At 41.5% G+C, this 14603-nt stretch overlaps 1 protein-coding gene and 1 non-coding gene across 8 annotated transcripts in view; both read right to left on the reverse strand.

Annotated features, from left to right (window-relative positions):
- PANK1 (pantothenate kinase 1) overlaps window positions 1-14603 on the reverse strand; it is a 110288-nt gene that overhangs the window by 16342 nt on the left and 79343 nt on the right. For 4 of the 7 annotated variants that reach the window (XM_068548163.1, XM_068548165.1, XM_068548161.1 and 1 more), the window contains 2 exons: window positions 9602-9954; window positions 691-944 (listed from right to left, as the gene is read on the reverse strand). In XM_068548163.1, the coding sequence (XP_068404264.1) occupies window positions 691-944; window positions 9602-9937 (590 nt within the window). In that variant the 5' untranslated portion in view covers window positions 9938-9954. Of the gene's footprint in view, window positions 1-690; window positions 945-9601; window positions 9955-11330; window positions 11523-14603 lie in introns of all 7 variants that reach the window. The other 3 variants (XM_068548166.1, XM_068548167.1, XM_068548164.1) reach the window with 2 other exon arrangements.
- On the reverse strand, window positions 2774-2881 carry LOC137767909 (U6 spliceosomal RNA). Its single transcript, XR_011074600.1, has one exon. It is a non-coding gene; the product is annotated as a U6 spliceosomal RNA (small nuclear RNA).

The following is a 14603-nucleotide window of genomic DNA, read 5'->3' on the forward strand; positions in this document are numbered from 1 at the left end:
AAACCTGTCTAATTTTGTTTATACTACAATTTCGCAAAGACTTCTGACCCTGGATCTTTTTCCCGTGTTGAATCCCCATTAACAGGAAGCTGAGCCCACGTGCCCTTGGGGAGTGTGTACATTAAGAAACATGGTACTCTGCTCTGCTCTAGTCGCAGGGCTGTTTTCCCATCCACTGCACTCCCAAATTCCCTGTGAGGTGTGCTGACTATTCCAGTTTGCAGCTGGAGCATTCACCTGAGGGTAAAAAACATTCTTTGTAAACCCAATCTGGCTCACTGATTGGAACGACTATTTCAAGCAATTCTTCCTGTGCTAGGCACCAAGGTACTTCCAAAAAGAAGCCCTCTTTGACCATCCCAAGCATCCTTCCACCTGGATTCTACTATACTTGTGGTCCCTGCCATTCACCTGGCACTTAACATGTCTGCCTTTGGGAAAATTTCTGGTATGTGCAACACTTTTTCTTCCCACAACCTGACCGGTTTCCAACCAAGGCTGTGTTTTATTAACCTTTCTATAAATCACCCTGTGTAACACATCCAATAGATCCTTTTTGGTTGGCTGAGGAGGGTAAGATCTTTCTTTTAAAAATGTATTAAATATAAATAACCTTTTCAGAAAGTGGTCTTCAAGGAAGAGGCCTGGGTTTAAGCACAAAAAGGTTCTTCTAGTGGAAACCACGTTTACCTGGTCCCTGTAACTCTTTTATAGTTGTCCTTGGAGTACACTGCTAGGATGCTGACACCTGAGCCCATGTTCACCAGCAACATAGGGTACGGGTTATCCAGACAGTACGGCCTTTTTTGACATAATTCGGGATTTGTGGGATTTTCGAAATAGTAACATTCCGGCTTGCCGTTGAAGCCAACAGAGTCAACGTAAAGCAGGCCCTGAATCAGACAGTCCAGTTCGTCCAGTTTGTGGAGCTGCAGGTCAGCAATCTGAAAGAGAAGGAGCCCTTGTGAGAGAGACCACTGCCACCTCAGGGGAAGCCCCCGGAAGCTTTCAGCTGAACTGAACATGTGTCACAAACAGGAAAAGCATGGAAACATCCTTCAAGCACCACGCTGTGCAATCTTGTTGAGAACCAGTCATTCCGCTGGAAAGGCAGCCTTTACCGGACGTCACGTCTACCCACGGTGCCTGCCGAGAGACAGGACCCTACCTGACAGCTGGCAAGGCAGCCACTAGCACGTGGAGTGGGCAGAAGGGTTGCCCCTGAAAGATACGTCCATGTCCTAATTTTCAGAACCTGTGAATGCTACCTTATTTGGAAAAAGGCTCTTTGCAGGTGTGATTCAGTGAAGAATCTTGAGATGCAGAGGGCATCCTGGGTTATCTGGGTGGGCCCTAAGTCCACTGACAGTTTCCTTACGAGACACAGGAAAGATCTGACAGACACAGAGGAGAAGGCCTTGTAAAGACGGGAGGCAGAGCCTGGAGAGCTGCACCACAGGCCAAGGAAGGCCGATGGCCACCAGACGCTGGGAGAGGCAAAGAATGGATTCTTCTGCCCAGGAGTCTCTGAAGGAAGTGTGGTCCTGCCAACACCTTGATTTCGGCCCTCTGGCCTCCAGAACTATGACTGAGTAAATTTCCGTTGTTTTAAGCTGCTAGGTTTGCGGTAATTTGTTAGAGCAGTCACAGGAAGCTAACCCAGCACACCTCAGGGTGAGGCGACTGAGAATGTTCTGAAAGCAGAAAGGCTCCTACACTTCTTGGCAGGATAAGGGGTCCTGAGGGAGGCATGTGAGCCTGGGAGCTGGGGACAATCTCCTCTGAGCCCACACAGCCCAACTCTCCTTTTCCCAAGCCTGGGCTTTGGAGTTCGACAGACCTGGCTTTGAATGCTATAACTACAACACTTACCTAATTGAGGGATGTGGGGCAAGTTACTTAACTTCTCAAGCCTCAGTTTCCTCCTCTGTAAAATGGGAATAATACCCACAGTGCAGTATTGTGAAGGTTACATGATAATAATATATGTAAAATGCTAACACAGGGCTTGGTAGGTGCAAAGGACTCAAAAAATATTGACTCTTTTATTAATAGCTGAGGTGGTCCCAGAGTGTCCTTTCACGCCCCTATGAAACAAAAACTCCTATTCTCCTAGGTACGGGGGAAAAAAGTAAAGGGGAATAAGCTGGCTGAGGGCTAGCCTTAGCGGAGCATGGGTACTTTGCATCCTCAAAAGTTTATTCACGATCCTCAAGAGTGATATTACTGCTGGCCCAAAAAAAAAAAAAAATCTAACATTCAACAACATGAAACTGAACCAATGATGGAAGATCATTTTTAAGTTCTAATTTAAATTTTAAAAAATCCCTTTAAGAAAATAATAACTGGTATTTATTATTTACTATATGCCAAGCACCTGTACCAGATCATTTAATTCTCACAAAAACCCCATGAGGAGATATTGTTATCCTAACTCTATGGTTAAGGCTCATAGAGCTTAAATAATTTTCCCTAAGTGATACAACTAGCAAATGCCTCCTAATAACTCGCTGGTCTTCTCTTGTCTTCATTCATAATGAGTCCTGCTTCTGGGATCTGGAAACCACCTACACAACTACTATACTTAGATATTTTGCCCCCAAAGCATCATCTTCATTATAAAAGTTAATAGCTAGAAGAAAACTTCTGACTTTTGGTCACTCACCTGAATGTACCATTCAACAAAATCCACTGAAGCTATAGCTGCAGAGCAGAATTAGTTAGAATAGGTTACCAGCAAGGTGGTAGACGTCTTCTTTTTGTTAACGTCTTTAAAAATATGGAATGCTCCACAAATTTGCGTGTCATCCTTGCGCAGGGGCCAGGCTAATCTTCTCTGCATCGTTCCAATTTTTAGTATATGTGCTGCCGAAACAAGCACTAGACGTTTTCTTGATACACAGAAACAATCATTCTAAATGACACTTGGTGATAAAGTACATCTATCTCATAAGTGATTTTGAACATTTCATTTTTCACCAAGTGAAACTTTTGGGTGAGATGCATGTCATGATTCTCGTGTTCAGGGGGTAATACTATAGGTATAAGGCTATCTGGAGACCTAAACACTATAGTGACACAGCCGTGTAAAGGCTATTTTCTCATCCTCGGGGATTCCCTGGCCCTATCAACGTCTTCCAACGCACTCACAGCGTGGGTCACATTCTGGCTTGTTTTTGGTTCAGTGGGTGCCCCTGAGCACCACGCTGAAAGGCCTGTCCATAATAATGGCTTAATAAACATTTCTTAAATGGAACAGGGAAAACTGTCCCCTCCTGGATCACCACAAACTGAAAGGTAGCGATTTCATCACCCAGTCTTGGGGCCATAGGTTCACCTGCTTAAAAATTAATCGGAGGTCCATCAACAATATTGACAGCAGTACCCAGAACCAACATCACAAACACGAACAGTGACACCGTCTGTTCAGGGGACATCCTGAAACTATGTTCGGGAAAAAGAAAAACCTGTCAGGGCAAGTAAACAAAGCATGTAGCTTTGCTCTGAAGGGAAAGATCTCACCTTTCCCCTCAAAATCACTTTCAAATAAAGTGCTAGCAGCAAACAAACATCTCTTCTATAACATTTTACTGAGGGATGGATATTTCTGAAGCCTGAGGTCATGCATCCCCAAACTGGGAGACAGAAATATTAGTCACTTTCATTGAGACCTATGGAGACCTCCCTCAAAGGTCTTTTCCATCCAGGAAAAGGGACAGGCTCCCAAGTGTAAGCAATGAGTCAAATCATTACTTGGACAGTATGTTCAGATCCCAGCTATGGAGAAACACTCTTTCTTTGGGTTTAGTTTTCTTTATACCAGGGTAACAAAAGCAAATGCTGCAGGAGCCAGTAAAGGAGTGAAGCCCCTTGACTAAATGTTAAAGTAACAGAGTGATGGGGATTGTGGCACACAAGACAATCCACACATATTTAAAATTCACTGCAGCCCGTTGTTGCCATGTGGTAATGGGGGCTTAATGTTGCCAAATGATTCTATTTCTCAAGAGCTGGAAATCCAGATTTTATGTGAAAACTTCCAATTTTTAAATGCTGGCAGCTAGTTTTAAATTTTTAAAAAAATATCAGATCCAGCAAACATGCAGATGAAGCTTCAGCTAATGTGAACATAACCTTGTCACCAAGATGTGCTGGTAAATGTTTAACAACCAGCTCTCAGGGAGCAAATGCCCTGGTTTATAGCATTTACCAATTTCCATGGTATAATCACTCCCACCATAGCCAACTTCAAGCTACCAACACGATGTCACTAAACACAGTGTTGGGAAGACACAATGCGCTCTCATGCACACAATGGGCTCTCGTGAGGCAGTAGGAGCTGGCTTCAGCACCCCACTGCTTGTGACTCTCCTTAGCACTTTTGGAAAGTATGAGTTCTGCCAATTCTTTAGGAATCATTAAGTTTAAACTATTCCCCAAACTTAACACCAACAAACCAAACTTGCCCTAAGACTCAAACTCTGTAAATAATGGAAGTAGGGGAAGAAATAAAGTAAAAAAAATAATTTTTTTTTCAAACTACTGCTATGATAAACTAACTTTGCTTTGCCTAGTCCCAAAGTCACCCAAACAAGCATGGGTGCAGTGGGGTTCTCAAATTTTAGGTGCCATCAGAATCACCTGGAGGGTTTGTTAAGTCACAGACTGCTGGGTCCCACTCCCAGAGTTTCTGATTGCATGTCTAACAATATCCCAGGCGGTGCTGCTGGTCCTAGGACCACACAGACTTTGGAGCTGAAGAGCTGGGGTTAATGCATGACCCCACTCCAGTACAGTGACAACAGGCCTTCAATAAAATTACATACTCTCCCCAACAGCAGCTGCCCTGGCTAACCTGCAGGGCTGTTTTCAAGAATCCAGCGAGATGGCTGTGTGAACATGCTTTGGAAACATGAGTTATACGTGAATTTTATATAAGAAGTAAAATAACTCAGGTCTTCTTATCTCAAGTTGAAATACATTTGGAAACATCATTTCCAAACCGAAAACTCTAATTTCTCAAAGGAATTCAGTGATTCCCTGTACGATGAAATTAGAAAAAATATGGTTTCTAAACACATGTTCAGGATACAACTGTAAGAGGTTCTCCTTATGTGCTTCAGTCTGTCAAAAATAAATACTATTATATGTAAGATGGCTAAACAACAAGGTCCTACTGTATAGCACAGGGAACTATATTCAATACCCTGTGAAAAACCATAATGGAAAAGAATATGAAAAAGAAGGTATATATATATGTATAACTGAATCACTCTGCTGTATAGCAGAAATTAATGCAACATTGTAAATCAACTAGACTTCAATAAGATAAACTTAAAAAGTAACTAAATAAAAAGCTGAGTAAATAAATCTGGTAAAAACCATACCAGGAGGTTCCATACCTAGTCTCTAGGGACCTACCCCAAACCAGTTCCATCACTCTCCTGTGCTTGAGAAATGAGCCACCAAATCGTTTTGCACCAAAAGAATAAAATACACATCTGTATGATACCCCACACTTCCCAAGGTGCTTTTGCTGACCCTGGCTCCATAAATCATAATGGAAGTGGCAGAAAAGGTTATCTTACTAAACCAAGAACAATTTGCATATAAAATGGTTGACTCTGAATTATAAATTACACTCGGGGCTCTTTTCTCCTCACACAGGACAGCTAACTGAGACCTGAGAGAGAGATGAATTTCAAATATGTTCTGTGAGTGAGAAAAATAACAAAACCTCAAAGATGGCCTCTTCCTCCTGGCACCCAATGATAAAAGGGGTACATGAATGGCCAAAAGGGTCGAGCCAGAATGAAGTGGAGGGTGACGGTATCTACAAAGCTTATGCTCCTGCAATATCACAAATCAGTCCCTGGATTAATGATAGGAACCCAGCTAATAATGAATGGTCTACTTAGATTTAGAATTTCACACATCCACAATTACCTTATTATCCCCTCCTGATGATTTTTCCACCGTTATTAACTTTTTTCGGTTGTGTCCTTGGAGATTTCTGGCTTAAATGAAGGCCAATTCTTAAGTCCTCACACCTTGAAAAAAATGTAGTGAAGCAATAAGAGAATCTTTTACTGTTCCCTAAATCTCATGTAAACCAAGTAAGATTGTTGTTATATCCTGCTTGTTTAGAAGGTAGGTATTTGTTTTCTTCTAAAAAATGAAAAGAGTCACTTCTAACTTCTAATAAATGTTAGTCTTGGACTGAACAAAACTTACAAGGAAAAGTATCTCTTGTAATGAAGAGCTAAGTGGACAAAACGGATGATTTTTTTCTAAAAATTTTCTATCATTAGAATACTTTGCATTCTAAAGAGGACTCCTGTTGAAGTTGGGAAGTGTACTTGTGGACGAAAATAATAGATTTGGTACATAAAATATTCTGGTAGGTTCTTTAAAACAACACTCGCAGAACATAGACAGTGGGGAGAAACACAAAGTTAAATGAAATCTACAGGATTAAGTGCCCTGGTATACAACCACATGGGAGTCTCCCCTTTGAGAATCACTTTCTCAAATGGTAGGATTCTTCATTGGCCTACCAATCTCTTGGAGCATATGTTGTTTAAGTTTTTCTTCTGTGTTCCATTTTGTTGAATCATTAATTTTGAAGGCAAACTTTTGCCAGCCAGAAATTTGTTTGTGACAGTGATCCTAAAATGTTGAAGGAAGGAAGGAAGAGAGGGAGGGAGGGAGGGAGGGAGGAAGGAAGGAAGGAAGAGAGGGAGGGAGGGAAGGAGGAAGAAAGGAAGGAAGGAAAAGGGGAAAGGAAGAAGGAGGAAGGAAAAAAAGAAAGAAAAAGGAAGAAAGAAATGCAGCTTTGTTCAACTGAAAGTATTCTACACAGGGGTCTAGTTTAACGCTTGTCTCGTGGCTTTGTAACTCTTTCTTGTACATTCTAAATTGATGAAGACTAGTTAACATTATCTAAGGATTTAAGTACATTTACTATATATGAAAAGGACAGAGTCATCAGCCGTAACAATTGCTAACCATTCAGGGTCGGCTGAACATCATTTAGATAGCCCTAGTTACTCAGGTTTTTAAAATACATGTCTGCAAACTTGTATTATGCTCTTGAGAGTGATTTTATATAACGACAATGACAGGACTTTACAGGTATGTATATGCACTGCTTTATTATTTGTCAGATTGTTTACTACATAGTATAGTAGTATATACTGATCCTTTACAACTTAGTGTGCACCTTCAATTTCCCATTCTGGAAAGGGAAGAGCTTGGATACATTATACCTAAGGGCCTTAGCACTTACTAACCCTAACTCTTCCCCATACCAGCCTGGTTTGCTCTATTTCTTCTTCGGGTTCCTACTCCAATGTTACCTCATCACACAAAGACCCGCCCAGCACTTCCTATCCCCCTTACCTATTTCTTTTCCCCACTTACTGCCATTTGATATACTCTATAATCACTTATTTGATTATTGACCGTCTCCCTGCACTAGAATATAAGCTCCAGGAAGGCAGGGGCTTTGTTTTGTTCATAACAGTACTTGTTGCATTGACAGAGTATGATAAATACTTGTTGAATGAGAATGAATGCTTAGGAAAGAGAATGATAAAAACTATTCATCCTCACAAACTTTGGAAGGATCAGGGCATATCACTTACTGACAGACGGGCTACAGGAAGAGATCTGTCTTCAATTGTCTTCACTTTGGCCAAGATTGAGCATGGAAACAGAAGGCAGGCCATATAATACTTCCTTTTACAGATGGCCAGGCTGTTAGGCAAATACTCCAAACTTGCTCCCTGCTCCAGTCTGTTCATTAGGCTCCAGAAGCCTCCTGAAGGAGCAGAGGCTTCTTTATCTTGGCTGTAATAAGATATGACCTTTCTCAGTTCAGAAACTTGAGAAACACACTTGCTCATGGCCAACATAGATTGAGTCACTTTCTGGAATCCAGGGCATTACCCAAGAGGAGGGATGGAGACTTTGATGGAGCTTGCTTAAGTGTCCCAGGTCACCTTGGTACACTTCAGGCTCCCTAGTGGAGATGGAAACAGAGGACATCCTTGAGGGACCTGGGGAGCTCACAGCACTAGGGGTGGGTCAGCATTTCCTGAATCAGAATTGAGCTGACACCCAGCTCTTACCTAGGGGACGGTATTTAGCGCCTCTTCATCTCTCTTTAGCTTTAGTTTCCTTATCCGCCTGAACACCTTACTGCCACTTTCTGAAAATGATGAAACCGAGGCCCACAGGAGGGACATGTCTTGCGCCCAGTCACCCAGCTAGTTAAATGCAGAAACAGCACTAGAATTCAGGATCAGTGCTTTTTCATTTATGAACTTGAACTTAATTTTCATGCCCCTGGATCTCAACTTTCTCAGTTTCAAAACTCTTCAATCATTGGGCCCCCTTAGTGGGAAAAAGATCCCATGGATCATTTAAGTAAGTGGCAGTGCCAGATTCTGCTGGCAAAGGGAAAGGGGACACAAGAGGAAAAGCCAAAACCTGAATATAATCAATCTGACTTAATATAATGCTCTAGGGCTGTATTGTCAGCTCTTGTAGAAACTACTTATCAATGAGATAAATGATGTTACTTTTGATGATGCAAATAAAATTTGCAATTATAGCTTTATTAAGTACAATGAATAATGCATTGATTTATTCATTTATTCATTAATGATAAACTTTCTGGCAAGACTAATCCCCAAATCTTCCAACCCTTCCTTCTCCTATGTTCAATCACTACTGTTAATTTAATTTTCTTTATTTTCTCTATCTATTGTCTCTCTTTCTTCTCATTTGATTCCCTGTGAGATGAAGCTAGACAGTATAGAGATTATCTTGACGGTAGAAATGGGGAAATTGGAACACATAGGTGTTAGGGCTTGCTTAGTAAAGAGAAAGTTAGGACTCCATGTCACTCATCCATATCTTCCACTTAGCCAACTGTGTCAAATCTAAATGAGCAACACTGCCAGTCAGGATATAGTACTATTCTTATTATGTAGAGCCATACTCCCTAGATCATATTCATCAATACAGGAATTCACCTCTAAATAATGTCAAAGATTTCATTTTTGCTTGTGAGCAAAACTTCTGAAGGACAGTCATAAAACAAAAAAGATACAGAGCAAATGGGTAGAAAGAAGTAATCATTTTTAGTAAGATGTGTAGAAAGCCTTTCCTGCAGGCCTCAGTCTATGTATCTATGAAACGGGCACAATGATTATGTTTTTCATGAAACATAAGAGTCTGTGGAAAACTAAAATACTTCAGAAGGGGATTTACATCACCTTGTCTTTAGCATATTGTGCAGAAGTAATTGTAACAAAAATGATGAGGACAGCCAATATTTATTGAGCACTAAGTGCCAGGTACATATTATCTCATTCAATCCTTCACGTAACAACCCTACGAGGCAGAAACTATTTTTATTCTCCTATAGATGAGGAAACTGAGGCACAGAGGGGTGAAGTAAGCTTGTCCAAAGTCCCAAGCCTAGTGGTCAGGTTCTTCCATAAGAGATGCCATGATCATGGGTATGGGAGAGGTTTTCTTTCTTTCTCTAAGAGGTGGTTTTGTTGTTTGCACGGGGGTAAAGCGGACCTACCGTTCTGAAGTCCTCTTCGAACTTAAAAGCCCCGCCTCCCGTGGCACAGAGAGTGGTGTGCAGGCTGGAGAAGTTCTTCTCGCTGCCCATCTGGATGAACCTGTGCATCGCGCAGCTGGGAAAGCGGATGAAATGCAGGTTCCCCTTCCGCCCACACATGGTCAAGTTTTTCAGTTCCAGGTGCACGTCTCGGATCCCGGTTTTCCCATAAGCTGTGTTAGAAGTCAAATACTTCCTGATGCTCTTCAGGTTCTCCACTTCCTCCTGCTCCTCTTCAGCTGTAATATCCTTCGGTTCAAAGTAGACCAATTTAACCAGCGTCCCACCGATATCCATGCCGAACCACGGGAACGCTAGCGGACAGAAAGACAGAGTGCCCTTGAATTCTGGACAAAGAAACGGGCTGTCTTTGAATAGTCAATAATGAAATGCAGTGGTGTTGCATCTCTAGCTGCATTTACCATGCAGTTTACCTGAATTCAACTATAGGTGCCTAAAAGAAGAGACAGGCGAGGAGAAATTCACACTTTAAATGGTGTCCATGATTCTGCCTACACTTCATTCAGAATCGGCCTCGGAATCGAATATGAGATGAGAATAAGATTCCCTAAGCCAGTCTCAATTCCCACGTGGTTCTCAGGGCTCCAGAATCTCACCAAACAGAGTTAACTCCAATACTTAAAGATACATATTTTGCATACACTCTGGCTCCCAAATGCTATTTTATCAGAATCTCAGCCAAAGAAACAGTGATCTGTTCTGATGCCAGAGGAAACGCTGGCTATGCTAAGTGTACCAAGAGATGGTATGTTGGCCTCTATGCCTCACGGTGTCTTCCTAGCTCATTCTTCGAAGATCATTTTTACAGCATTCAATTTTTGCCTTCATGAGCTGACTTTATATGACATGACTCCACTGCTTTAATCTACAGGATAAATAGGAAGGAGAAAGGAGGGAGAGTGGGCTGTGAGAGCTGAGGGGCACACATGATGATCCCTATGGCGACAGAATTCTCAAAAGAACAGCTCGAGCTACAACTCATTTCTTTCTTTATTAAGGAGAGATACTCTCTCCATCTCAAATGGCCCGCCCAGAAGTCCTCACCTCAGCCATGTGTCCTCTGCCACAGATTCTGATTTAATTCTGAGGGAGGATCTAGGCATGAACATTTTTTTTTTTTACGTTCCCCAGAGGTTTCAACTTGCAGGCTTGCAAACTGCTAAGCCACAAGAACCATGACCACTGAGAGTCAAGCCCACAAATAAGCATAGCTCCTGACCAGGTCTGCAACACAAAGGCATGTTTTGTGTTATATTTTTATATATAAATATATATTTATATTTAATCTGCTGGAGAGGCTTATCTATGACAAAATGAATTTCCATCGTAATTATTTTTTATTATTATTAAGAGAACGGGCTGAGCTCCCTGAACAGGCTGACTTTATTTAGAGGCAACCTGGAAAGTTAACGCTGGGCTGTCATATGATCTGTAATGAACACAGGGCAAACCCAAGTGGGAATCCAAAATTTGGAGTCTCCCTTTTCATCTTCCTCAGCAGACTCCATGGGCTAAAGCTGAAACCTCTATTAAGACTGAGTTTAAAGACTCAAGCAGTAAAAGTGGCTTCTTTCAAAAAGCTTATTTTATTCAGCCCTAGAGAACATCCATTTGAGCCCTGGTCAAACTGTGCACATTACACCTAGAGATTACATTGCCAAGAACATACCTGGGACCTAGAGGGCTTCTTTTTTCTAGGCAGCTCCACTATTTAGCTCTCTTCATGGGTACACTGGGGAGGGAGGAGGAAGGAGTACATAGGAGGAAGCCATTCCTGAACAGAATCTTCTCTCTTGTGCTTCCCTGTTGGCATTTTAGCTGTGACACAAGCCAGCTGCTCCACACTTAGTAAGCAGTAACTCTAATGGTATAGAAAAATAAAACCTCAAACTCCCAAACAGATTAAGAGCAGCAAATTCCACTGACAAAACCAATTTAACAAATGTCCTATTATCTTTGCAGAAGTTTGCAAAGCAAATCCCACACAGCCCAGTGTAGGGTGGGAAGCTTGCTTATTCTAGCAGGAGAGAATAGAAAACTGGAAACAGTTCATCCCTATCTCACAGATGACATTTCTTGCTCCATTCTCTAAAAATTACTGTCAGCATGGCCCACAGTGTAGGTAATAGGTAAATCCCTGATTTAGAATTCAGACCAATTGCTTCCCAGAAGCAGCAGCCAGTAACTAGCTCACATTAACTCCCTCCACCTCCCTGGATCTCAATTTCCTTATCTGTGAAAGGAGTGGACTGCATAAGAATGGCCTCCAGTTCCCTCCCTCCCATAAACTTTCCATGGATTTTTTAAGAAACACACACAAAAAATTGCAACTACCCCTAATTACACAGGCCATCCAGAGCCCTAGTTTTAAACTCCACTGAAATACGCTATAGTACGTCAACAGGTGCCCAGGCTATGCAATTGGGGTTGCAGGTGTAATCCATTCTCATCAAAGTAGGAAAGACACGTACTACTGGATAGGATGGGGGAAGGGTATTCTGGAACATTGCTAGGGTAACTATTTTTGAAAGACAACAACATCTATTAAACATCTAGCAACATCTATTAAAATTAAAAGTACACATACATTTTAAATGCAGTTAATCCCTCTCTTGGACCATATTAGAAAAAGGACCAGTATTCGAGGATGGGTATAAGGAAGTTCACTGCACCCCTTACAGTGGCCAAATTGAAGAAAAACAAAAAGCAAGATCAAAACAAATTGGAAACAACGTGCATACTCTTTAACAGAGAAACTTCAATAAAGTATGACTTCCAAACCATGGAATATTAGGCAGACATTAAAAAGAATGAATGAGATCTATACTAACTGCCTAGAGAGATACACCCCCAATCTTCTGTTAATGAGAAAAGCAAGAGATACCTAGAAGTGTAAATAATTTATTAACCCCATCTGGTTTGAAAAAAAAGTAGGGGAGGAAGGGAGGAAAGAAAGGAGGAAGGGAGGGACGAAGGACAGCAGGCAGGCAGGTGGAAAGAAGACCCTTAAGTGTTTATGATTTTATGAGCCCACAGGAAGGTACAGAGGGCCACCCCTTCAGGTTGTTAATATTGTCAGAGGGTGGCAGGATAAGCAGGTTTTATAGGTAGAGGTTAGAAGTCAGGGGAGAGGATGAGAAATTCTATACTTAGAACTTTCAGTATATAAAGAAGTAAAAAAATAAGAATTCAGTGATAACAGAAAATAGGAGACAACCTTAGCACAGAACGGACAGAATAAGTTGTGTGTAACCCAGAAGAGCCCCTACATGGCCTTTATTTGGTTGGATATTGTTAAGTACAGGAAACTGAAAAGAGGTCTCACTTTTTAAAATGCGTCAGGGGACAGCTAAGCATTTTATAAGTTATTTACGATTCCAGTTTCTTCTTCCTGCTTCACCTCCTGCGCAGTTTTGAGCCATTTCAAAGCTTTTGTTAGCAACTCAGCAAAACAGAGGGAAAAAGTGTAGAGTTTTGGAAATTCAGTTAAATGTCATATCAGCAGTTTGGGTTAAGGTAAAAGGGAGCAAGGATTGGAAAACTATAGTTTGAATGGCAATAGAAATTGCTTTCACTTACCTATATTCATTTCTTACCGTCACGAAAAATTAAATGCTCTTCTATTCACATTTTAATGCTTTTATAGGACACTGTCATATTTTAAATGTTCAGTTTTATTTATCTTCCTGATATCAAGGTCTACCTAAACTACACTTCCCATATACAAGCTGTGGATGGAGATAGAAGAGAAAGGGAAAGAAGAAATCCCAATGCAGCTATAATCCATGACTCACGTTTTCTTTAATCCAGGGTATGCAGATGCTTTTGATAAATTCAGCTGAACCACTAAGAGCCTGTTCTGTGTTGGCCAGAAGTGATGCTCGTTCTAGATACAGAATGTCTGCATTCACCCTTTACTCCTCCCTTTTAAACCCAGATGACTTTTCTAGTTCAGAAGTCTCTAGATCAAGAGGACCCACATCCAGAGTGGATGTCAAAATGACCCCCTAATTTAGTACCAACTGTGCATCAGCCAGATGCTGTGACTGGGTGGGACTGCGGGGTTCTCTGCTTTGGGGAGGGGATGAGTATTTCACCTGCAGGAGGCACAGCGAGCCAAATATCTGGTAATCAGAAGAGAAAACTGTGGTCGTCACTAGCGCTGCTGCTTCCCTTCCTTCCTGGCCTGTGGGGTCAGACTGCAGTTCCTGGCCATTTTTGAACAGAGCTGGGCAATGTGCTTAATCTGGACAGTGAGTTAGGAATGGAAATGGTGTGTGTCACTTTCAGGCAAGAGCACTTATGGCTAGTGTCAGACCTTGCAGAACTCTTTCTCTGTTACCGTCACCACCGAAATTCAAGATAATGATTGCTCCATCAGCCAAGATGCAGAGTCAAGATGAGCCAGATTGGAACCCCAGCTGCCCATCAATGAACTTACAGGGTGAAGGAGATATAAACCTTTGTTGTTTTAAGGTACTGAGATTTGGAGGTTGTTGCTGCAGGATGATCTTGCCTGTCCTGACTAGTATACTTTCCATCAAAATCTTTGGCTGATTTTTTCCCTGGAACCTTCCCTCTCCTGCAGAACCAGATCGAGGGACTGCCAGTATCGCTGATAAACATGTGGTAGCTGAGTGTGAATAAAAGAGTACGTAGGCTCTGTTGCATTTATTTGTGTAAAAATTTCTGGAAACACAAACCTGAATTGGCAATCTGATAGTAGTTAAAACCCTGAAGTGAATCTGTATTCTACATAGTGTGGTGAAAATATTTTAAAATTTTATTGGTAGTCAATGGCTTTAAGACAAAGCCTGTTTCTTAAAGACCTTTTCAGAACACTAGAATAGTCTCTGAGGGGCACTTAAATATATATAACATCTTTACTGGAGTATAATTGCTTTACAACGAGGGACACTTACGCTTCTTACAGTAAATTTCA

The sequence above is a fragment of the Eschrichtius robustus genome, chromosome 7 (assembly GCF_028021215.1).
Source record: "Eschrichtius robustus isolate mEscRob2 chromosome 7, mEscRob2.pri, whole genome shotgun sequence".
NCBI classification, from domain to species: Eukaryota; Metazoa; Chordata; class Mammalia; order Artiodactyla; family Eschrichtiidae; genus Eschrichtius; species Eschrichtius robustus.